This window comes from Sparus aurata, chromosome 18 (genome assembly GCF_900880675.1).
Source record: "Sparus aurata chromosome 18, fSpaAur1.1, whole genome shotgun sequence".
Classification (NCBI taxonomy): domain Eukaryota; kingdom Metazoa; phylum Chordata; class Actinopteri; order Spariformes; family Sparidae; genus Sparus; species Sparus aurata.
Window position 1 is genome coordinate 15505671 of NC_044204.1, and position 23789 is coordinate 15529459.

At 40.3% G+C, this 23789-nt stretch overlaps 1 protein-coding gene across 6 annotated transcripts in view; it reads left to right on the forward strand.

The window, feature by feature from the left end:
* Nucleotides 1-23789, forward strand: part of il1rapl2 (interleukin 1 receptor accessory protein-like 2) — a 491754-nt gene that overhangs the window by 399828 nt on the left and 68137 nt on the right. For all 6 annotated transcript variants that reach the window (XM_030396625.1, XM_030396623.1, XM_030396624.1 and 3 more), the window contains one exon: nucleotides 12774-12848. In XM_030396625.1, coding sequence (XP_030252485.1) covers nucleotides 12774-12848 — 75 coding nt within the window. The remainder of the gene's footprint in view (nucleotides 1-12773; nucleotides 12849-23789) is intronic.

Below are 23789 nucleotides of genomic sequence, written 5' to 3' on the forward strand. Positions count from 1 at the left end.
AGGCATATTCCGTCCTGACCAGTTGAAGCCTGTTTGTTGGTGCTGCCGTCCTCATTTGAATCTGTACACGCAGTTGCAAACACACACACTTACACACCTTTTAATTAAATATATCCAGACATCAACAGCAGTAAACACAGCAAGAGCCACTTGGACACAGTTCAAACCCCCCTGCATTTTCAGCAGATGGAGACAACAGCAGGGTGTGCGTGTGTGTATGTGTGTGTGTGTCTGTGTGTGTCTATGTGTGTGTGTGTGTGTGTGTGTGTGTGTGTGTGTGTGTGTGTGTGTGTGTGTGTGTGTGTGTGTGTGCGTGTGTGCGTGTATGTGTGTGTGTGTGCGTGTGCATGTGTGTGTGCGTGGGTCCCTCAGTGCTCTTCCCAAAATGACCTCAGGACTTGTCGGTGCAAACATTCTGGAGCGTCGCCAGCCTAACAGTTCTTGGTCTATACATTAGGGTATCACTTGAAAACCCATTCTGAGCTTGTAATGTATCACGGGGGAGAACATTGTGAGAGTTCATCCCCCCTTGAGGGCCTTGAGTACTTTTGAAAACTTTTTAAAACACTAGCTAGTCCACACTAAATTAATATAACCTGCAGCCAGGGGGCATTAACAGAGAATGAAAAGAGAAAGACATTCATCAGTCCGACTGAAGATAGATCGACTGTTTTTGAAACAAGTAGAACAATTTATCCATACGAAGATGTCTGTTATATATTTCTGAGGTGTCTTGACAAAGATTTTCTGTTGGGAGCTTAGAATTTAGGCAAAGATGCATGTACATGACTTGAGCTTTGAGATATTTATTAGAAAAGAAGAAGAAAGTACAAGTTATCGTTCCCTCAGTCTTCCTAATATTAATACATTGTAGTTTGCGTAACAGTTGGATAGCAGGAATAATATCGTCAAACTGCCTCCAACATGTGTGTCAGGTTTATTAAAATAAAGCAGTGGACATGTTTTTTCTCTTGCTCCCGAAGGAGTGTTTCTTCAACTCATTCGTAGAATTGTTGTGGGATTGTTTTATTTGTTGCAAATGGAGCAAGTCGGCTTCAACACTAACACATATCATATCAAGCAAGTCTGCAACCCTGAAATAGATTTTTTATATCTAATGATATTTATTGTTTATTTATGACCAGGTGGCTTCAGTGCCAATTACCAAAATCCAGCTTTTACATCCAGATCAATAGATCTTCGTCTCCAACATTGATTTTCATGATGAATATGTATGACATCACAGTGTGTCCTGCGTCACTTTTATTTACTGTGAGACAGAGAGAGAGTGTGTGTGTGTGTGTGTGTGTGTGTGTGTGTGTGTGTGTGTGTGTGTGTGTGTGTGTGTGTGTAGGTGTGTGTGTGTGTGTGTGTGTGTGTGAATTCCTTTCAGTGCATGAAATACATATTTTGTGATGACAGATGAACACAGCACTGACCCGCAAAAGTATTGTAATGGAATGAATGTTGGAGTCATGTTTCTTGTTAAAACACAAAGGTTTGAATAATTACCCACCATGCATCACTGCGAGGTTGATATGGAGGCGAGGGGACAGAATCCATCGATCAGGAAGTGTGTGTGTACCTCTACGTGTGTGTGTGTGTGTGTGTGTGTGTGTGTGATATGCTTACCTTGTTCTTTGGCAGCCATTTCTATCCTCATTAAGAGTGTGTGTGTGTGTGTGTGTGTGTGTGTGTGTGTGTGTGCGCGTCACACCGAAGGAATATGGATTCTGGTGTTATCTCCCAATTTGCCATGGAGCTTGTTTCAGGAAGTCAGCGGAAACAATGACAATATGTAAGCCAAACTTCAGGAGGAGGTTACTGAAGTAACGTCACTTTTCCTTAAAGCCACAAATTGCAGCAGATTGCAGCAACATCATCTTGCAAATCATCTTGCTCATGAGCCACCAGCGTGAACACTCACCCTGGTTTGTTTTCACTCGAGAGATAAAAAATTGAATCAATTGAGAGGTGAGTGTGGGAGAGAGAAAGACGTTTCCTGTGAATCATCCAATGACATGCTCTCCTCTCAGGAAATGAAGTGATTCAGACATTCACAGGCTAATGATGGGAGATGAAGGTGTGTGCACATGATAAAGGTGGTATGTTTAGGGTTTAATGACAGACTGTGACCTCGCCACTGACAGAAAGTGCATGTGTGTGTGTGTGTGTGCGTGTGTGTGTGTGTGTGTGTGTGTGAGCGAGAGACTTTGTCACTGTCTAGACCCCGCTCAATCACTCTCAATGTTCATTTACTCGCTCTCTTTCCTTCCCTGTTAATGTCTGTGTGCAAATGAAAAATGTATTAATGATTGAATACGACCGAGACACTGACAGTGCATTGACTGATGACGGAATGAACAAGCTCATTATTAAAGGTCTTATCACCTCTCAGCAGACACAGTTACACTCGCATACACACACACACGGGCCTTACTTCTTGCTCAATGTCATAAATGCATTTGTCATCATAATCAACAGTTTGGCCCCAAATCACCTTTTTTTATTAAAGTTGTACAAAGATCTTTTGTTCGCCAAGGTTACCTGACGTACCAGAAACTCACAGACTGCTCCTCTGTAGATATGTGGACATGAACAAGCTCCACACTCACAAATAATTTGTGTTTTTATTTATAGTGGACAAAATACAAATGTGTATCAGCTAAAAGCCATCCCTCAGCACATAACAAAACAGATAACTATATATAAAAACAGAATTAGTAATAGAGTTAGCCTCTGCTTAAAATTCTCCAAACTGCACTAAACACATTGGCTCAATTCTCTATGTGAATAAAAGGCCCAAACTACGGAGCCCAAAGGACACATGGGCAAAAAGAATAAAATATTATTGAGTTTCTGGTGAGGACAAGATAATATCACAAGAGCACGATATTATATTGTGCCAATAAGGAACTCAATTATTTTGTCTGCTGCCATGTGTCCTGTGGGCTCTGCACAAACAACAAATGTATATCTGTAACATGACTAAGAACTGAATGGCAGGCAGTAGAGCGGATACCTCTGCCAAGGTACAACAGTCCCCTTTAATTCAATCGAGCTGAATCAATATCAAACTCGATAGCCCTGTGTCATTTTAAATCTTAAACCACCCATAACCGCTTCATCATTATCCAGTCGCTCAGATCTAGGATCCACATCAAATTGTACTCACTCATAGACACCAGCCGCCTACAAGTGCCAGATTTTGCAGGTCTATCTGGCAAAGTTATAGAAAGTGCGAAAAAATAATTCAGATTCTAACCAAAAGTTAATGGGGTCAATTCTGGGTCCAGGCTACAGAAGAGTATAAGAGCCAGGGGTGAGAATAAAAATGTCAGGAGGAAGCTTTTTTAATTTTCATACTGCACTTCAGGAAAAAAGTTTAATGTCGAGAATAAAGTTCTCATTTCAAGACCTTATGAGACTACATCAAACAATGCATGTGACTGCCTCAACAAAATGCCTTGTGTTGATGAACTGGTGAAACTGGACTTCAGATTCATCTATAAGCAACAAAGAAATCATTTTTCTTTTAGCTCCTAAACACAGTGTAGTTGTTAGTATTAGAACTTTGAAGAGATTGTGCTGAAAACTTTGTCTGTTCAGAAGGAAAAACCACACAAGCACGGAACAGATGGCTGCATCCGTGCAAGCTGAAATTGAAAGGATGTGGTAATGGCAGAGACCAAAGGCTCAGGCAGCTCCCCTAACTTGATTTGAATGATGAGAGGAGTTTACTCACAAAATTATAGTTCAAATGTATTCTCGAAATTGTAACATAATGTTGCTTTAATACTGTTTCGAGTGACATGGTGATGGGCCTCTTTCCCAAATAACTCATCCCAGCGCTGACTTCACTGTGCGTCTGTTACACAGGAAGGTATTTAAAAGTTGATGCATTTCTTGCCTCTTCGGTGTCATGACAGCTATCCCACCTGCACGTGAGCCTTTGTGAAAGAAAAGGCAGGAGAGAGCTCTGCAGCCCACAGATAGCAGAAAAGATAATTAGCTAAATCTCCATGGGTGGTTGAGCTGCCCCCAGCCCCTACACTGGAAATAGTGTGTGTTCCCATCCATGCTGTCGGCGGGACCGGCAGCAGTTAGGTAAGAGTCCCTAAACTGATTTAAATCAACTAATTAGAATTACTAACTATACACTCGCACACACACACACACACATATGCAGAGGTGGTGGTGGCAGTGCCAGCTGTGCTTCTTAAGGATGTAGTTGGACCAGACTGCATTTTTTTTTTTACAAATCTCTTGTTTTATTCATCTCATTTCTTTTTCCAGCTTGAGCAGTTTTCTGGTGTCATTTTATATCCGCCTGTGGGGGTATGCCAGCCGATGACATGGAGAGAGATCTCCAGGGTCGCAGCCAAATGGATTTTTCGTTGTAATCGTCTGAAGAGCATTTCACCTTCCATCGAGGCTCAATGGCAGGCTCGGGTTGCAGTTTCTGTCTGACGGAATAAGATGTTAAATCAGAGGGTCCTGATTCTGTCGCATAACCTCTTCATCGTGTTGGTGTTTCACTTATTATATTCACGTGCTGATATTTAATCATTATATTGATCTCTTTATCCATTTTAAAAATCCAAAACTGGCAGGTTTAGTCATTTACATCAAATCAATGAGTCTTCAAGCTGCAACATTCTAAGTTTCTGACCTTCAAGTTACACCTATGACGAGAGATTTACCAGAGACACAGAAATTTATCGACCACATTGCTTTGTAAGTAGTTTGAAATTGCAGAAATATTACTAAAACCGTCTACAGCAGGGCTGCCCAAGGAGGGTTGGCCCCTCATGAGGTTCAAATCGGCCAATCAGATTTTTGTAAAGAAAAAACACAGATAGTCAATGGTACAATAAGTCAGAATTTTAGTTCAAAACATTACAAACAAAATAACTAAAATGATCATAGGTATCATGTTGGAGATAATCTAATGAGGTTAGCATGCTACCCTTAACTAACTATTTATGAAGATATATTTTGTAACAAAAAATGCTCTTAAATAGGTGGGTTCTAATACATTTTTCAATTTCACAATCTGAGAATTGCTGGCGGACAGACACCTTGAAGTCATTAAGTTTCAGTTTTGTCCCCCTAAAGGAGAAAATTTGGGCGCCCCTGGTCAAGAGGTATAAGAAAATAAGTCTCCTGATTCCATTCCGTCATGCTAGAAATAATTTTAAGTTAAGTAAACAAGGTCAGGCAACAAGATCATCATCATCATGTGTATTTTCTGCCATAACACCACAGCTTCAACATTATATTGTGATGCTCCAAGCTCTTAAAACCTTCAAAGTGCTCATCTGTTTGCTTTAGCCGTTTGAATTTGTTCACCTTCTTCCTGTCACAGCCGAGCTCATCAAGCATCGTTCTCTTTCCTCTGCAACCTCCTTCCCTCCCTACAGAGTCCCTCATTTTTAATTTATATCTTTAATCATTCAGCTCTATGTGCAGAGTTAAGGGAGAGCGCTTGTTTCCACCATCAGGGTGTCCCTCCAGTGTGGCACCGCTCCGTGGCAGATGGTGTCGGTGATAATGAACGACAATGCATACGCCTGTGTGTGTGTGTGTGTGCGTGCGTGTGTGAGTGTGTGAGTGTGAGTGTGAAAAGGTTTTGGGTTAATGTTTTTCCCACCTCAGCTCTTGCACCAGGCTCACATTAAAGCCCATTGATCTAACACACACTCACTTTACACAGCATGTTACGCCTTCAGGATCCGGCTCTCTCCAAAGACTCGCCATTGCATCATAAAATCTGCCTATGTCTGTTTCACACACACACACACCAGATTACCATGATGACATTAGCATGAAGCTGGACTTGCATCATCTCTGCTATGAGTCAGCTTTTTGTCAACAGGAAGAATTTGTTTGTCTCCCCGAGAGTGATTCACCCTTCACATTTTCTGAGCAGATGTTGGATTTACATCCGAGAACGGATGTGCCAAGTCTGCTGTAAAGGAGCACACCATCCTGTGTGATCAGCCTATTTTGAATAATAATAGCAGGCACCAAAATGATCCATACTTCTGGTAGGATTTACACGTGAGTCAGTAACTGAAAGCAGGCTAAATTATTAGCATAAAGTTTTGTGACAGTTGACAATTCAAACTCACAAAGTACACACTATGTGATATCAAATATGATTGTAGTTTCATGTTTGTGGAGCTGACAAACTGTATACATACATACATACATTCCACTTCTGCATGGGAATACCTACGTGGTTGCGGGGATGTAGTCCCAATGGAAAAGGCTGTCTGATGGCAACGTTAAGCGCCCAAAATGTTCAAAACATATATATTTTTAGGTAGGATTTATTCTAGATGTAAAAAATATATCATGCTTCTGGCACAGTTTACAGCAGGATATACTAGGGATAAGAACCTATTACAATCCCACATCAAAAGGCCCGAACTATCCCTTTAATTTATGTCACATAAATGACACAATTTGAGTGACATACATGAAGCAAATGTACAAAACTTAAATGACATGAGTAAAGCTGTTATTTCACCACAAACCATGATGTTTTTCTCAACCTCATCAAGTAGTATTCTTGCCTCAGCACAACCAAACTGTGACAGTACGAGGAAGGTCCAGCATGCACTCTGCCGTTGCACTGCAATGGTCCCGTTGTTTCGAGAACGCTGATACATGTTGTTTCATGAATCTCTGGCAATGACTTATTCACTCATTTAGATTTAAGGAAGTGTTGCAAAAAACAAGATCAGATGAAGGATACAGAGAGAAATGACAGAAATACAAGGATAACTAAAAAACTTAACGGCTGTTTGCTTTGCATCAAATCAAACGACATGTATTGTATTTTCAGGACAGGAGTCTTCCATCAGTTCAAAAAGGACATATCTTAAATTAGAGTGCATTGAGACAAAAACAAATTAGCCTGACTTTGAATAGGGCATGACATACAAGTCTAACTGTATCAACACTAAACATTAATGTCTCCACCCTCTCTGCGCCGCAAGACATTTCATATTTCCCAGAAAGGTCAAATCAATTTGATATACAGAATATAGTATCAAATTATGCACACTGAACAGCACTAAATGTGCATTTTTCACTGTAGTGTTTAGAGACCAGGAAGGCTAACAGGGAGGACCAAAAGACTGAAACATTGCAAACATTAAGGGTTGGGTTATGGTTGGGATAAGGTCTGCTTTGTAAATGTGTTATGAGGACGGAAATTCATTTGAGACATTTGATGATCTTTACGTACAATGTTTCCCCTTGAATCTAATTTTGAATGTTACAAAAGAGATTTGTGTGCATTGTAAACCATTTAAGGAACCAAGGAAGTTTCAATCTTTCAACCATCGTCTCATCTAAGTGCCTGTCTTTCTGTGACAGCCTGTATGATTTTATACTTTTACGAAACCTCCCTCAAATTAGATTGGAAACCTCTAACCCTATGACAAAAATAACAAGTCCAATGTGTCAAAGGTCGGATGAGACAGAAAGTGTTTGGTGCTTTCACCGAACTGAAAGCAGCAAAGGTCAAAACTAAGTGATCCTTAAGAATGCCGAGGTCATTCCATAGCAGCACAAAACATTATAGGCCACAGAGCAGGAAGAATTAACATCATGCTGAGTAAATGGCAATATAATCATGACTGTTTTAAATGTTAACGAATGTCTTCCTGTGTCATAATGTCAGAGGAGAGTTCCCTATGCTGTGACATATCCTGTCATCAGATTTCTACATGGTAATGGAAAAAAAAGGTCACCACACTGCTCATTCCATCTGTGGGGATAAAAACTGCAATAAGACAGTGTTTGTTTAAATCTGCTTGAAGCACCTGGAAATGATTGGATCTGGACCGTTCAGACGGCGCCAAAGTGTTCTTAAATTGCAGAAAAGTTATTCATATTACTTTGAAATGTTCTGAACTTTCTGGTACTCAAACCACAAGTTTATATATGATGACACGCATGCACAGACAGACACATATCTAGGTTCAAGAAAATTATATATATATAGCAAGCACTAAACAAACTTTGACTCCTCCATCTAAGTTCGGCACCGCACTACCTAACTGGAAAAGGTCAAATCTTAAATCTTTAAAACCTTAAGAGCAGATGAAGCAGGACTGTAGTTTGAGTCTTTGTAATGTGGTGTTGGTAATTAGTATGTCTGTTCAGTTTACACAATAAGGATGTCGATCACATGAGTTTTGAGTTGTTTAATTACCACAATGTAAAACAAAAAAAAGTAGCAGCCCATTCTCACTTTCAAATACAGCAGCCTGGTCAGGGAACTTACGCTTCTAAGTTTGAAACTGTACTGTCACTAAACCTAACCCTATGTGACAAAGAGTCAAGAATGACTTGTTTTTACATCATGTTACATAAGTTCACATAAAGTAAATTACACAATCCAAGTTAGTAAATTAATGTAGTCATTTTAACACCAAAGTATGATCCTTTCCTAAACCTAACCTCATAGTTAATGTACCTAAACCTAACCAAGCTGTGACCATTTCACAACTGTAATCAAAGTCCAAAAGTCTTAATATGTCCTAGAATGTTAACTGTTAGTCAGCATGCCCTATTTTTAAAGTATGACCAGATGGCGCATATAACGGCTAATTTTTAAATTGACCGCAGAGCTCTTCATGTCCAAAACTGACACTAGACGGATAGGTAGAGTGTCGCAGTTTGACGCTTGAGGCCACTGACTAAGCTGCTGTATTTGACAAGTATAATACAACTATTACCATCCAAGAACGTCATCAAACATTTCCAGAACCATCCATTTTTTTTTCCAGTTTTAACCGCAAGAGTCGGGTTCCACTTTTGGTAATTGGGCCACAATTGTTCGAAGAGTCCCTGATTCCAAGGTGGCTCTCTGTAACACTGTACCCATGTCCTATTTTTATATTATCCAAGAGTTTCCTTTCAAGTCACTAGGGAAGTTACTGGGAAAATGATTATGGGTGATACATCCATTGCTCGACAAAACTAGCTTAAGTAAAAACAGTACCATAATGATCCAAAGGTGGCACTTTCAAGGCTTAAAAAGTGAAAATTAATAACTTTGATGGTATATAGTAGTCATGTAATCTCAGGTCAACCTAGATTTTCATGGAGAATAATACACAGTACCTTTTGCTCCAAGAACAAGGATAAAAGGGTATGCACTGAAAGTCGCAACCAATTCGAGCATGGTTTTTCGTGGGGGCTAGGAATAAGGACATGCTAGAAAAGAACTACCTGTTTTATAATCGAGCACAGCAACATTAGCATCTCTAAACGATTCCCATGAGCCAGCAGCTAACATTATCTGTCTGCTGTTTGATGCTTGGCGGGTAGTTCAGAACGGGTTCATCCAACCTTTTTATGCAGTGGCTAGAAATCTCACTGATGAGATCAGTTGAAAGACGCTATAAAAGCTAAACAGAGCTTAGGGAAGCTGTGTAGTTTCATGATACCTCTTTATGAGCTCATCAATGTGTCATTCTTAGTTTGTTATTGTAACAACATTGATTCATGCAGTTTAACATTAATTTTGTAATTGTCTCTGGAGTACCTAAATGCCTATTTTGTGTACTTTATTGAAAGGTACCTTGCTTTTGTGGCATTTTCAATCTCCTTTTCCATCCATCCATATCTTCTTCCCAGCATCTATTAGATCATCACACAATCACACATTGTTTTCAAATCAAGAGTTGTTGTCTTGTCGTATGCAGATGTTATTCGTCTCGAACCAAGCTTGGGTTTGCAGGCGTCAGTTCCTTGGATTATAAAGAAACACAAAGGCACGTAAAAGGGACCTGATTTCATTCTTGTTACTTCCTGTGAATCATTACTTCGTGGAGCTGTTTGGTTGAAATCGCCCAGCACTTACAATGGACCGTCTTCACACACATGCAGAAGTTGACGTGCACACCTATTTCCACTTCAGCAGAACACTGTAATTTTCAGAACAGGCCAGCATTATGTAACGTTCAAAGAACTCAAAAGCATGCTCATGTGTGTGCGTGTGTGTGTGTGTGCATCTGTGTAAGTGTATGCGAGGCTGTGCACTACAAGTAAACAGCAACCCCATCATTATCATCTATCCACCACAAACCTTTTGATATTCAGATTTTTATTCAGGTTAACACAGACCCCAAACACTCACATTTTCCTTCTCCACCTCCCGGCTTTTGTGAGTCGATGACATGCTGGCTTTGTGACAGATCTTTTGGTAATTTTGCAGCCAGTAGTGCTGTGTTTAACTACAAAACAGTCAGACAAAGTGTCCAATGAGGGCCAAATGATACAATATGGCGCTGTATACAGAAGCAATGGTATCATTAGAATGTTGCTGTAGAGACTTACAATTCATGGTATGGTCCTTCAGACCTGAGAGTAGGCTTAGTTAGGTGTGTCGCTTGATAAAGACAGAGACACAAGTAGGGGAGAAGCATTGCACCACTACTTAATCACTACTGACAAAGCTCCTAACTGTGTCTCCTTCTCACTGACACAGGCAGGTTCACAATGACTTCACAGAATAGCAGGAAGGTGGAGTCAAATACACGTGTGTGCACCAAAGCAACATTACACTCAACTAAACCATGAGTGTTCTGTTATATTGTCAACAGAGACATATCATGCTCATTATCAGGCTCATATCTTTTTTTTGGGTTAAAGTAGAGCCAGAACCTATTTAATACACTGAAGGAAAGGAAAAAGCACATAGCATAGTAGGTCTCCTCCAAAGCGCAGAATAAATATTTTTCAATGAAATAAGCTTGAACTAATTGAAAATGACACATTTCCACATCTGCAGTATAGCTATCTTCTTACTAGTCAAATCACATATCGTGAGTTTTACTTTGGAAGAGAGCAGCAACTAAAGTCCTACTATACATGGTGACAGGAATACCATGACAAAGCAGAGAGCAAAAGGGTGGGAACAGAGGACAGAACAGGAAGAGGAGAGGGTCTAGGTGAAGGGTTGTCTCATTAATCTCACATGGGTGCAGTGATCCCTTCAGAATGCAAATTAAACTATCAGTCTTATCAGAGAGACCGTGAGTGAGAGAGATGGAATGATAGAGGGATTGACAGGGTTATTGGGGAAAAAAGCTGAAATTCAAGCTGGAAAAGACAAAAACGACTGTTTATCCACAAAGGTTCTGTTGAAAGTCAGAGTAATGAAACAGTTTCAGGTGTGGATGTACCTTCGTACACTGTAGTCACTGACCTATAAACACAGAGCTTTGGTTGATAGTGTCAGACAAATATAGGGAATGTCATAACAAGTAGTCCTTAATATGCTTAAACAGCAGGGATTCATCAATGCAGGACACTGAGTACCTTTCATTCTACGTATGTGTATATTTTCACAAGCGTTGTACCCTTTATCTTGTCGCTTGAGCACGTCCCCCCTCTACACATCTGACATTAAATTTACTTTTAAATGGACCTTCTTCACATATTGCAACTCTACCACAAATGTGACTGATCTCTGATGATTATGACAGATAAAAAGAAGTCCAAAGCTTAGTTTAGACCATTGGCATGTTAATACAACCAAACCTGACGGGAATGTTATTGGTTCTACAGGTATATGGTTGTAACCTCCCCCAAATTTTTACTGAATCATGATCGAATCATCCGTTTTCTCTTGCACTTATCTGGGGTTGGGACACTGCAGCAGCAGGCTAAACCAGGGTATTCCAGACATTCCTCTCCCCAGCAACACTTTCCAGCTCATTCAGGGGCATCCCAAGGTGTTTACAAAGAGAGGAAACCAGGAGGCATTCTTATCAGATGCCCAAACCATGTTTGCTAGCTCCTTTGGACACTGAGGAGTGGCTCTACTCCCAGCTCCAAGGTAGAGCCGAGCTACTGTACAGAGGAGACTAATTTTGGTCACTTGGTTACTACCCAAAGCTCACGAACATAGGCAAGAGTTGGAATGTAGATTCACTGCTCAATTGAAAGCTTTGCCTTTAGTTCAATACCAAAAGGCAAAGCCATACCCAATGATCCTTATAAGAATGATCATTGGTTGATCCATGGAACTTGGTTGACACCAGAAATCAGCTTCTTAATTCATTGGGCATGTACTGTAACACAGCCTGTAAAGAAAAATGGTTATACTGAAAAATGTCAGAGGATTGTTAGACATGTGGAGGTGGTGATGGGGAAAGGTGATGTACAGCGGAGAGCCTTTGTATTCAGCTCGACACCAGTGAGGTGAAATTAAGAGGTGCTTCAGGTTGGAGCAGATAGTGTCAAGTGGTCATCAGTGTTGTAAGTCAGTCAACCTTGTCTGCAAAGAGACAGAAAAAAAAACTCACGAGGTGAGATAAGCCATGCATTGACCTGGCTGAGGAAGCACCTCAGAGTTGTGATGTTATTGAGCTCTATTCTCTTTATATTTGGCTTTGTGATGCTGCAGGGCAGTGTTCAACAGGTAGACCAAAGGCCGGCACTCTCTCATGACCTTTCCATACAAAATAATGTACTCTGGAGCCCTACAGCTACATCGTAGCTGTTATTAAGGCTAACACAAATGTCAGATCTGACTTCCTGTATGTTTTCTGTTCTTCATATGCTTTATGTGTCAGCCAAGCTCTCTCACCCTTCTCATTTTTTCTGTCTTTGCACTACCTCTTCATGTGCTTTTGTCTAATTTTTACAGAAGTGCTAATACATTAAACCTCCTTTATTGACATGCAAGTGCAGTGAATGGATTAAATATCCAATGTTCTTACTTTTGCCTCTGTTTTTCTCAGCTCTGCAGACCACTCAGCCTCCCAAGGTCCTTTATCCCCCAGAGAGACAAGACACGGGGATAGAAATCACACCTGGTAAGGACCAACAGCTCTTCTCTCTATCTTTATTCTCAGGTTAAAGTGGTAATCCTTAAGGTCTTTATAAATCATTTTATCAAGGCTGTTGCAAAGTGCTCATTTCTGTGGCGTTTCCTCATGGTGTGGCATGTCTGTGGCCTGTTGGGGCTCTACCGCCGCCACCTCGCTGTCTGCTTTGTCGCAACAGAAATGGCCAGCTCAAGTGCTACTCCAGCTTGACCTTCAGGCATAAATGAAAACTGCAACTGGAATTCTATTTGATGCATGTGGTTAACGGGAGCCATGCTATATATGCCTTCAGTTTTAGTTTATAGATTTCACCTGCTGATCACACAACCTGAATAGATGTATTGTTTGTGATCAGGCTGTATCATGCTTTGTATATTATTGTTGATGATATTCTTCAAGATGGCGCCCTTTCTTTGTCTGTCACTGTGTATGCCAACTATACCTGTGTCTCCCTAGTGCTCAGTGTAAAGCGCTTAGAACAGCACACGTCAAAATTACGTGAACTAGCTAAGGACTCAATCGCTATTTTGTTGTCATAAATTTACAATTATTGTTAACTGGTAGCAGCAACACACTTTAAATGCAACACTGACATCAGTTTGTAAAGCTGTTTGCAAACATGTCAATGAAGTTTTCTATGTTGCACATCTAGCAATCATTTCAGGTTGTTTCCTCCCGCCTGGAAATCATTTCAAATTTAAGATGATGCAGCTATAATATAAAGCTAAAATATAAAATACTGGATGGCATGTTTCAAGATGCTGCCCCATTCATTCCGACTCATCTTGAACAAGATGAAAAATGTTGGTTGGTTGGGTGGGTGGGTGGTCATCAGGATTACACAAGAACTGCAGAACAGACGTCCATGAAACAAGGATGTCTCAACCCAGCATAGACCCAATTTACTTTTGGTGGCTCTGAATAAAAGGACCGATCCAGAAATTAGACTCACTTTCTTTAAAATTGTAAGTCAGGGCAAGCTTAGATTATGGTCAAGCAGGTATAGGTGGGTCAGGGTTATGGAACAAAGCTATTGACATTCGGGCCTTGACAGTCTACCGTCTTTTGGACTTTTGTAATGATTATTTATATAAAATTCCAGAATCACCTCACCACCTTTTGTTTTCCGGGGGTTTGATAGTAATATTGTACTCTGTAACCTTTTAGGTAAACAGTATCAGTCAGATCAGAGGCCCTGCAGCAGGGGAAATCTGACAACTTGGGTCAAACCGCTGAAAGATGGCGCCTCCGTAAGGACCAGGCCACCCTGCTTGCTATCAGCCTGCGCTCTACTCATTCCTGTCCAGCTGCGTTTTTGTTCTTTTATCTCCTCTAGTCAGCGGTTAACAGTGACTCATGCACTCAATCCAATTTACTTTTTGCTAAAACATTTACAGAGCCCGCTGCGGCGCTGTCTTATCTACTGATGAGAACTGGCAGGAAAAAAGCATGACATTTTCAAATGTAGTCTTTTCACTTTGATTTGTCTTCACCGGGTGATTTTCAGATTGAGCGTACAGGATGTGTAGATTGGCAACTTACATCAACCTCTAAAAATTTTGTTTTCGCTGCGTTAGCATGAGCATGAAAGCAGGAGGAAATCAGGTTTGTGATGGGAATGTGAAAAAATGCATATAAGCTTTTTTTTTAAGACGAAATCAGAGAAAGAAATGAGGAGACAGGAAGTAGAGAATTTAAGGCGTCTCATTAGGATTTCCTTGTGTATCCACAGTGTTGTGTTGTGTTGTGCTGCGGGTTGGTGCCACTTTCCTGCCAGCTGTGTGTGTGTGTGTGTTCAAGTGCATACATGTGTGCTTACATGTGTGTCTCCTGCTGTGCAGCGCTTGCTCTGACAATGTTAGCACTGTAGGCAGAAGCCGTGTTCGGATGTGTTGTATGAGTGTGTGTTTGTGTGTTGTGTGTTTCCATTAACTCCAGATTGATGTAGCAACAAATAGGCCCTAAGGCCTCTGTACACTGATTGCAGCAGGGACACCTTTGCCCCCCCCCCCCCCCCCCCTTTTTTTTTTTTTGGATGGCTGCACAGTAAGACACACATGCACACTGTATACTCTCTCTCTCTCTCTCTCTCTCTCTCTCTCTCTCTCTCTCTCTCTCTCTCTCTCTCTCTCTCTCTCTCACACACACACACACACACACACACACACACACACACACACAGTCAGTGTGACCCTGCAGTACATTTTTAATTATCATCTTGTTTTAACCTGGGGCAGATTTACATCAGCAACCGCAGTTATGTTGTTCATTTTTCTCCTCCTTCCTTTCCCCCCTCTCCTCTCCTCGCCTCTCTTCCTCTCCTCTACATTCACTTGTTCTTTTTTCTTCTCCTCTCCACCCCTTCATCCTTCCTTTCTGTGTTAACCGTTGGTTTTGCCTCCTCTTCCTTTCCTCTTTTCCTGTGTTTAATTCAGATGTCTTTTCCTCTCTGCCTCCTCTCTCGCCCTTCCTCCCTCTCCTCTGCTTTTTCTCATTATTCTGTAATGCTGTGGGTTATAAACACAATTCATTACGCCCGCTGTTATTATTACACTGATGTGGGCTACCGGCAACAGACAAACAAAATGAGTTATAATTAAAGATTGATTGATGATAGAAGCATAAAAATGTGAAAAAAGTAGATTCTAATAGGAAGAGTAATGATGTTTGAGGAGTTATTTGCACACCTCCTGATAAATAAAAGCCCCGCGTTGTGAGTTTAGGTAGGTATACTATCAGCACCATGCGCGGCCTGGAAATGGCTCTGAATATACATGATGTAAATGTCAGAAGCATTTATTGGAAGGCTTACTGTTTTTAACTTGGCAATAACTTAGTATTGGTGTCACAGGTCCGCTCTGGGGGTAACAGGAGTATATTGCTCATTCTGCATAAACAAACATGGTCCAAGTTCATATCTCTTCATCCATTTTTCTGATATTTTTGTATTTTATTAAACTCATCCTGAACATTCATATCCTGTCTTCAGTCAGGGTTTCATATGAAGCCAACCCAATCGCCAGAATGAATGTTGGCAAAGTAAGTTTCTGCAAAACCACAGTTAAGTTAAAACTCTGAGTTTCTTTATGATGCAACTTTCCATTTCTTTAGGTTTAGTTTAAACATTTTCTATTGTCAGAATACTGGGCCCATACTCCGGTTAGGTTTGGGCACAAGAGGCACTTGGTTAGGATTCAGAAAGCATTATGTTTTGGTTTAGAATACTTGTTTTTGTCACCACAAACACGGCTGGAAATTGTCCCAAGGTCTCCTTGTAAATATCCAGTGGTGTATCACATTTACAAATGCTGAAATGCAGACTCAAATGTTGGTCGCTGGCTAGGCAACCTTATTGCTTCTAGTTACAAAACCATCCCCTCCGCTGCCCGACAGGAACGTCAGTGTTTACTGCTAACATTTTATCCAAGACACTGGGCTAAAAGAGCAGAAGAATTAGTTAAATTATGAAAAGTGTTGATTGAAAATAAAAGAAATCAGCAAAGAAAACTTCTCTAACCAGAGTTTGTTGTATTGAAAAATTTGCCAAACTTAAGTCATTTATTAATCACATTTTCAATGAATTGCTATTTTTTCCTGAATGTCAGCCACAAGAATAGAGCCGACGGAAGCGAGTGAAAATTAATGTGAGTATAAAACCACTATGATGAAAACGCACATCATAAACTGGGGCATGAAAATTGGGAAATGGCTTGAGAAATTACACACAATTTGATTTAATAACTGGTAAAGTAAAACGTTCCTTACATTCATCCTGAGCTCAACAAATTGCTAAGTTTCTTCCATGATTTGTCTTCCCCGATGATCTCAGGTCTAAACGTCTGTCATATTTAAAGCCAGTGAGGCTGAGCTAATTGCTCGACTGTCGCCTGTTTTCTCATTTATCCCTCCAAACGAAAAACTATCCCTATGTTTAACTCCACACTGCTTCTACTCCCCAAATTGGACTCTATGTAGAAAAACTTGAAAGAAATGGTTTCAAGGAAAGGGTTGAAACTTTGACCAATGAGTCTTGAAAAAAAAGTAAAAAGACAAAGTTGGACTTTTCGTGACCGCTGACTGCACTGACTCCTTGGTGGACTGCAATCGTGCCCTCAATCAAGATCTGCTGGTAGATCTGTTTAAAATTAGAAAGACTTGTGTTCAAATAAGTGAATCTGTGGTTATATTCATGCTGGATTAATCATGTCATGAACCTTCTGATGTTGTAGAGGTAGTGTGGGTATAAGGACAGAACTTCTGTTGACTCATCAGCATAGATATTGTACAGCAGGTCACTGTCTGTGTTCCAATATTTCTTGGCTGGACGCAGGGACTTTGAGGTGTCTTGTCATCACTGCACGGTTGCTTGGCAACGGTGATTTAAGTACAGTAGAAATACAGCAGTAAATGTATTATCTTCCAAATATACTAAAAGTATCAGAAGTGTGTACTCTGCAGAGTAGCACACTTGAGAATATTGTATATTATATTATTATACTATGATTATTGAAGCATTATGTGTAAACATATATTGCAGCTGGTAAGTGTGGGGCTGATTTCAATTGATTTATACATATTGTATTTAAAGCATAATTCTTTACATACTGCTGGGTGGCTTGTAAAACATTTTAAAAGTATAACATTTTCCACTGAACTCTAATGGAGTAGAAGTGGCAGAAAGTGGAACTACTCAAGCAAACTCAGTCACTAGCCTACCTTTAAGTTGTACTTTTAAGTTGTACTTGTAAATAATTATGTATTTAGTTACTTTAACTCGACAGTAAGGCGACCAGTGGAGATACCGGAGAGTTACTGTATCCAGCTTAGAAATAGCGTCACACATATCCCCTTATAAAACCGTAACTTGTAGTTTTTACGCATCAGTTTTTGTACAAGATTTAACATGTTCATTGCTGACTTCAGAGGGATAGGCTGTTTCCTCACTGTGTCTACCATCTCTTTGTGTAACTTCATATTTAAAGGGGAAATTTGTGAGATATGGTCAGAATTGTATTTTAAAAGATTCAAAACAATGAACTAACTAAACAAGGAAACAAAACTAAAAAAGATCAAATTAATAAAATGTCAAGAAAGGTGATATCTTTAAATGTTCAAATTTTCCTTACTAAACAGAAAAATACATGTGTGACCTCCTTGTGATCTGAGGTTGCATTCCAGGAAGACACCTGTCAGCTATAGGGCCTCTTAGCTTCACAGCTATCTGATCTACTTGTCAACAGCTGCTAGTCGCTACGGCCAAAGACAGCTACAGCAAAGAGTATAGTAAGCAGCAAGCAGCAAGCAGCAAGCAGCAAGCAGTAAGCAGCGGTTATGCTGCCCCCTATTGTTTTGGATATCCCTTTCGATTTCTGTCCATTTCTCACCAATTACACTTTTAAGGGACCAAATGATGAATAAACGGATTTGTGGTGGCTTTATACACTACAGCAATGATCCCATAATACACTGCGCAGGTGACGTTATCAGGGAATAATTTTTTAATATTGATCAAATAAGAAATGGGGAGAGAAGTGTTCTTGTCCCTCTGTTTAACAAACAAAGACTGTACACTGCAGAGATAATGACAAATGCAATATCATTTATTAACTTAGTTTTTTGGATTATCCCTCCTACTTAATTGTTTTCCACCAATGAGGTCTTCCCTTCTGCTTTAAACACCTGTCAATTTTACCTGAAATGATTCATAGCTGACCACAGCATGAGTTTCCATATCTCCGGGTTTTATGAGTAATGCACCTAACACAAATAATAGGAATATGAATGTTATATAATGTAAAGAAATGATACATGTGATCAACAAAGCTATAATACAGATTATGCACCACATAATTCCCCCTTTCACATAATTTGTCTTGAACAAATTAAATACTCAAAATCCAGAATATACATTTCTAGATCAGGGTGTACCAATAACCATACAAGGAAAGTATATAGTTAGAATATAGACATAATCATGGCAAGCAGTAACATACCTCTGCCAAGCACACCCAAACTGACTAAGCTACACTGATTCTGAGATTGTGTGTGGTTGCATACTGTGTGACTGCCTGAACTCTACCTGGCAGGCGAAGCTATTAGACCTCAGCTGTCCGTGTTCACTGGCTGGCGACACACGAGTCATCTGGGAGATTAAATAAATAGCCTTCATGGAAATCACCTCAGCACACACAGGTGCACACACACAAAAAAAGAGGCACGAGCACACTGCAGATGTGGGCATCACACAGATTACATAGCCCCATGGAAAGCAAGGGTGTGCACACACACGCAAAGAAATATATAAAAAATAAAAGCATTTGTTAAGCAAAAAGGCCAAATATTTGCTGCTTCCAGCTTCTCAAAATAGGAATGTACTGCTTTCCTTTGTTTTGTGAATGTAAATCTAATATGTCCTCGAATTTTGACTATTGGTTGTACAAAACTGAAAGATTGAAGACATTCTGTTGCACTTTAAATTGCATTTGTTAGTTATAATTAAATAGTAAAGTTAAAGGTGCAATATGTAAGAATTGTCTAATATTCATACTCCAAACTTAAAGGAGGCGTCACATCACCAGAGTTACCATTAACTGCTGCTAACTGCAGCTGCCGTTTACTGGTACGCTCACTTAACTATGCAGCTAGCTGTTGTATTAGCTGACTCTGCCTGGACTGGGAGCCCAAAACATTGGGAGAGTGTTCACTATCGGACTAGCTAATTAGCATGCTAACGTCAGTAGTTGTCTCAGCAACACAACACATAAACATCTTTGACACAATGCTAAGACGTGTATTTCTTCACATTGTGTTGAAAAGTTTTGATATTTTCAGAATGTTGAAAACAAAAATTCGTACATATTGCACTTTTAATTAAAAAAACAATTGATAATATGATAATGAAAAATAGTATTTTTTACAACATTAGTTTATTCCATGAATGCACACATACAGGAAAACATGTTCATTGTTACTTTCAGAACCCCCCCCCCCCCCCCACACACACACACACACACACACACACACACACACACACACACACACACACACACACACACACACACACACACACTCAGCAGTATTAGGTGCCATGGTGAGAGGTGTGCTGTGAAAGGCAGGGTGAGATAAGGAGGCAGGCTTTCTGTCTCTCCCTCTTTCTTCCCCCTTGTCTCTCTTTCTCTGTCTGTCTCCGTCTTCTTTTCCCCCTTCACGTTTTATCTCTCTACGTCTGTCTCCCCCGGCCCCTGCGAGGTGTCTGCCTCTATCTCACTTTCCCTCCAGCTGTCTGTCTCCCCTCCGCCACTCTCTATATCTCTAACTGTCCTTTTGTCTTTCTTCCGCAACTCATTCAGCCCCTTCATTCACGGGCCTTAAAATGGTGATGCGTCATGTCATTATTCCCTTTCAGACTGTCACACAGCGATAACGTGAGGTGGGAGGGGTGCACTGTGCAACAAAGGTCTTTATATTTCAGATTTCCATCCGTGAGAGAGAGCGAGGTTGTGCCTGCAGTTGTTACTCATCGTCAGACGTGTAATTCAGAGGCTGAATAATGTAGCACAATGGCACCAAAGTGTCAAATTATCTACAATAATATTATACAATGTAATCATTTATTTTTGTGTGCCCTGTTATGGGTGATAAAAAGCTTGTTTCTGTAATAAAGGCTGAAAAGTGGTACTTGGAAATAAATGAACATAAGTGAGAAGGTCAGACATGGATTAAACAGGATAGAGAAACAAATCAAAATAAGTGGGGAAGAAAAAGAAATAATGAGGATGGATGAGAGGAATACAGTGGAGTGGGAAATGAGGGAAAGAAGGGTTGTTTTTTTTTATTATACAAAATATTAAAATGAAGCAAAGGAGGGGAGGAAAATTCATGAGTGATGGATGGAGAGAACTAATAGCAAAGAAGGGAAGGAAAGAACAGAGCTGAGAAAAGCTGAGGGATAAAGGAAGAAAAGATGGAAGAGCAACAAGTAAAAAGGGTGATCAAGACAGGAAACGGAAAGTGGTGGAACAAAGAAGAAGTCAAAAGTCAAGTTGTCTCAGGTAGTATTGCTGCCAAGTGTAAACTCCTAGAGCAGAACAGAACCACTAACATTAGCCTCAATTTTCAACAGCCACGGTTCTCAAAGTTGAGTCTGAGACCTTAAGAGGTCTTGAGGGAGTTTATGAGGGTCGCCAGCCAAAAAGGGAATCCTTTATTTCGGTAGAATTCCTTCTATACACAGCGACAGAATGAATAACTATTTTAGTCGTGGGTTTCATACACTTTCTTTAACAAAATATCTAAAAGCAAAATGTTCATCAGCTGGGGGACCTTGTGTAAATAAAGGGGTACTTCATTCAGAAAGGCCCAAAATTAAAGTACCCCGTTCCCCTTCAAAGTGTTTATTGTGAATCAGTAATTTTTAAATGTTTGTCAGGTCCAAAATGATCAACAGTCTTGTTAGTTGCCAGTTTATAGGGGGAAAAAAACATAGGAAAGGCTGAGTTCTACGAGATGCTCCCATCATACTTTACTGCCCTAATGTTACCTAGCTTGTGTTAGCAAAATAAACATTTGCTAGCCAGCATTAGTAACTTTAGCTAAAGATTGCCAGTTACATTTAGCAACATTAGATGGCGTTAGCAATAAAATTAAATTGAAAACGCTTTATTTGTTTCCAGGGGGCAATTTAAGTTAGTTGTACACAGACACAAACAAGTCAGCACGTTAGCACAAGTCAGCATTTCCTTAACAAGCGCACAAACTGGCAACCAGTTGATTCAAACAACAGCAGTGTTATAAGTTGAATCCAACAGCAGGGAGGGCGGTGGAATGCCGGGTTTAGCCGCTGAATGTTATTAATAACACCTTTTAATGTGAAAAGCTGCTGCTTTGGATGCCACAGTAAGAAACGTTTTTATGAATATACTTAAATGACCTAGTTCCTAAAAGAAATTATACTTGGTTAGCTGAACATGGTAAGTTAGTTTAGCTAGACACGCTGACATTCGCAGATTGTGATGATTGTTTTGGACACCCTCCAGACTCTTTGAATGATGAATATCACTCTTCAGCATGTGGACAAATCCAAAGCTTGACAGGTGTGCTGTGCTTGTTACAGTAACTGAAGTGTGAGTGCACATTGGCTGCTCCGGTGAGGGTTTTAGCAAATGTTTGATTAACAAGAAACAGACCTGAGGGTACAAGTAGTAGAACAGTAGTACAGTAGAATGAAAGACAAGGAGGAGGAGAGTGAATAGGTAGAAGAAAAGAAAAGACAAGGAAGAAGTAACAAAAAAAAAGGTCTGTAGTAGGAGGGGAGGTAGAAAGTAAGGAGGGAAAGCGTTGTGGGAGTGTTTGAGTTGCCTCTTTATCACTGTCAACACACATACACAGTGTTTCTGTCTTCATCACTCTCCATTCACAAAACATCACACCGCATAAAACAGTACAGGGTGTTTAGCCTTTCTGTCAGTGTTGTAATGTGCGAACTCACAAACACACGCGCACACGCACACACACGCTCGTTATAAACAGGCTGTTGACAGACATGTGAGGGAGAGAATAGAAGGGCAATGAAAGCTGAAAGGAGAGAGAGCAGCGGAGGAATTGAGAAAATAATTGCAGGTGAGAGGATGATCGATATGCGATGACAGCACGATAAAGAGTGGGTTTTTGTTCTTTCTTTTGCTCTCGCTTTCATTTGTCATCCGACGGCCTCATGAATATGGTAAACAGCTTTTGTTTGCAACCCTGATGGTGAAGGAGGGCCTGATGGAGATGCAGACTGTAGGGGGGGGCAGAGTACGAGGAAACACTCGAGAGAGGTGTTTGATGGAGGTTGAGGCGGTCACCTAAACACCTGTTTCACTGTGTTATCATAGGCAAAGATAACAGCAGCAAGTAAGAGTGAAATGGAGAGGTGGGCTTGAGACTGCAAGGTCAATGGTTTAAGTCCTCGTGCAGACCAGGAAGGTATTTACAGGGAAATTGAACGATTCGTATTGTTGCCCCAGGTCAACTAGCCTACGGTTAAAGTCTGCCTGTGTGTGTGTGTGTGTGTGCGGACATGACACTCTAACTTCTCTGCTTTTTTTACCTTCCAGAATGATTCACAAAATGCACACAAGCTATTTATCCTGTATCATTTTAATGATATGTGCAACAGGGTTAGGGCTGAGCAACGTACAGTATATGGTGATATTACTTTTCATTGACTAGTCATATCACTGGTCATAGCCTAATTGCTCAGAGCCCCATAGAAGAAGAAGCACAAGACGTTAAACTCTCTGTTTTAAAGCAGCAGCAGTACATTTGTTTGGTTACCTGGAAGGAGTCTAACAAACTGTAAACCCAACAACGGCATGTCATTGGTAAATAAAGTTGTTGTGGCCCTTTATATGTGGCTGCTAAATACTCCATTTTGTTCACCAGCTGGTGGCTAACTCTGTCTGTTTGCCATTAGCTGCTGAGCATGTAGCATATTTTTCACTGCTGCCACAGGAAACAAAGGCATTGAGAGGAATGAGACTGAACCAGAACAGTGAATCTTCTGGAGGAATCAACACCCAGAGTCACCTCAAATTCTGCTCATTTACTGGCAGGAGGGGAGCTCAGAGAATGCTTTTTGCCTTTCAAGATTATTATTATTATCATCATAAAAACAAGTATGTCACTGTTTTATTTTATTATTAATTGACACAGTTTTGAAGAGTGTCTGTCTGTTATTGGATGACGCAGATTTCATTATAGAAATAATTTCCACGGATGCCGTTCTGAAAGAAAAAAGGTTTCTCACAGTTTGGTACACTGTGATCTCTGTGTCTCCATCACTGTCTAATTATTTCTCCTGCTGTCTTTCCCCTCTCCCTCTCCCTTCTTCAAACTCTCCCTCTCTCTGTGGGATAAGAATCCTGTGGAGCCAGAATTGGATTTTTA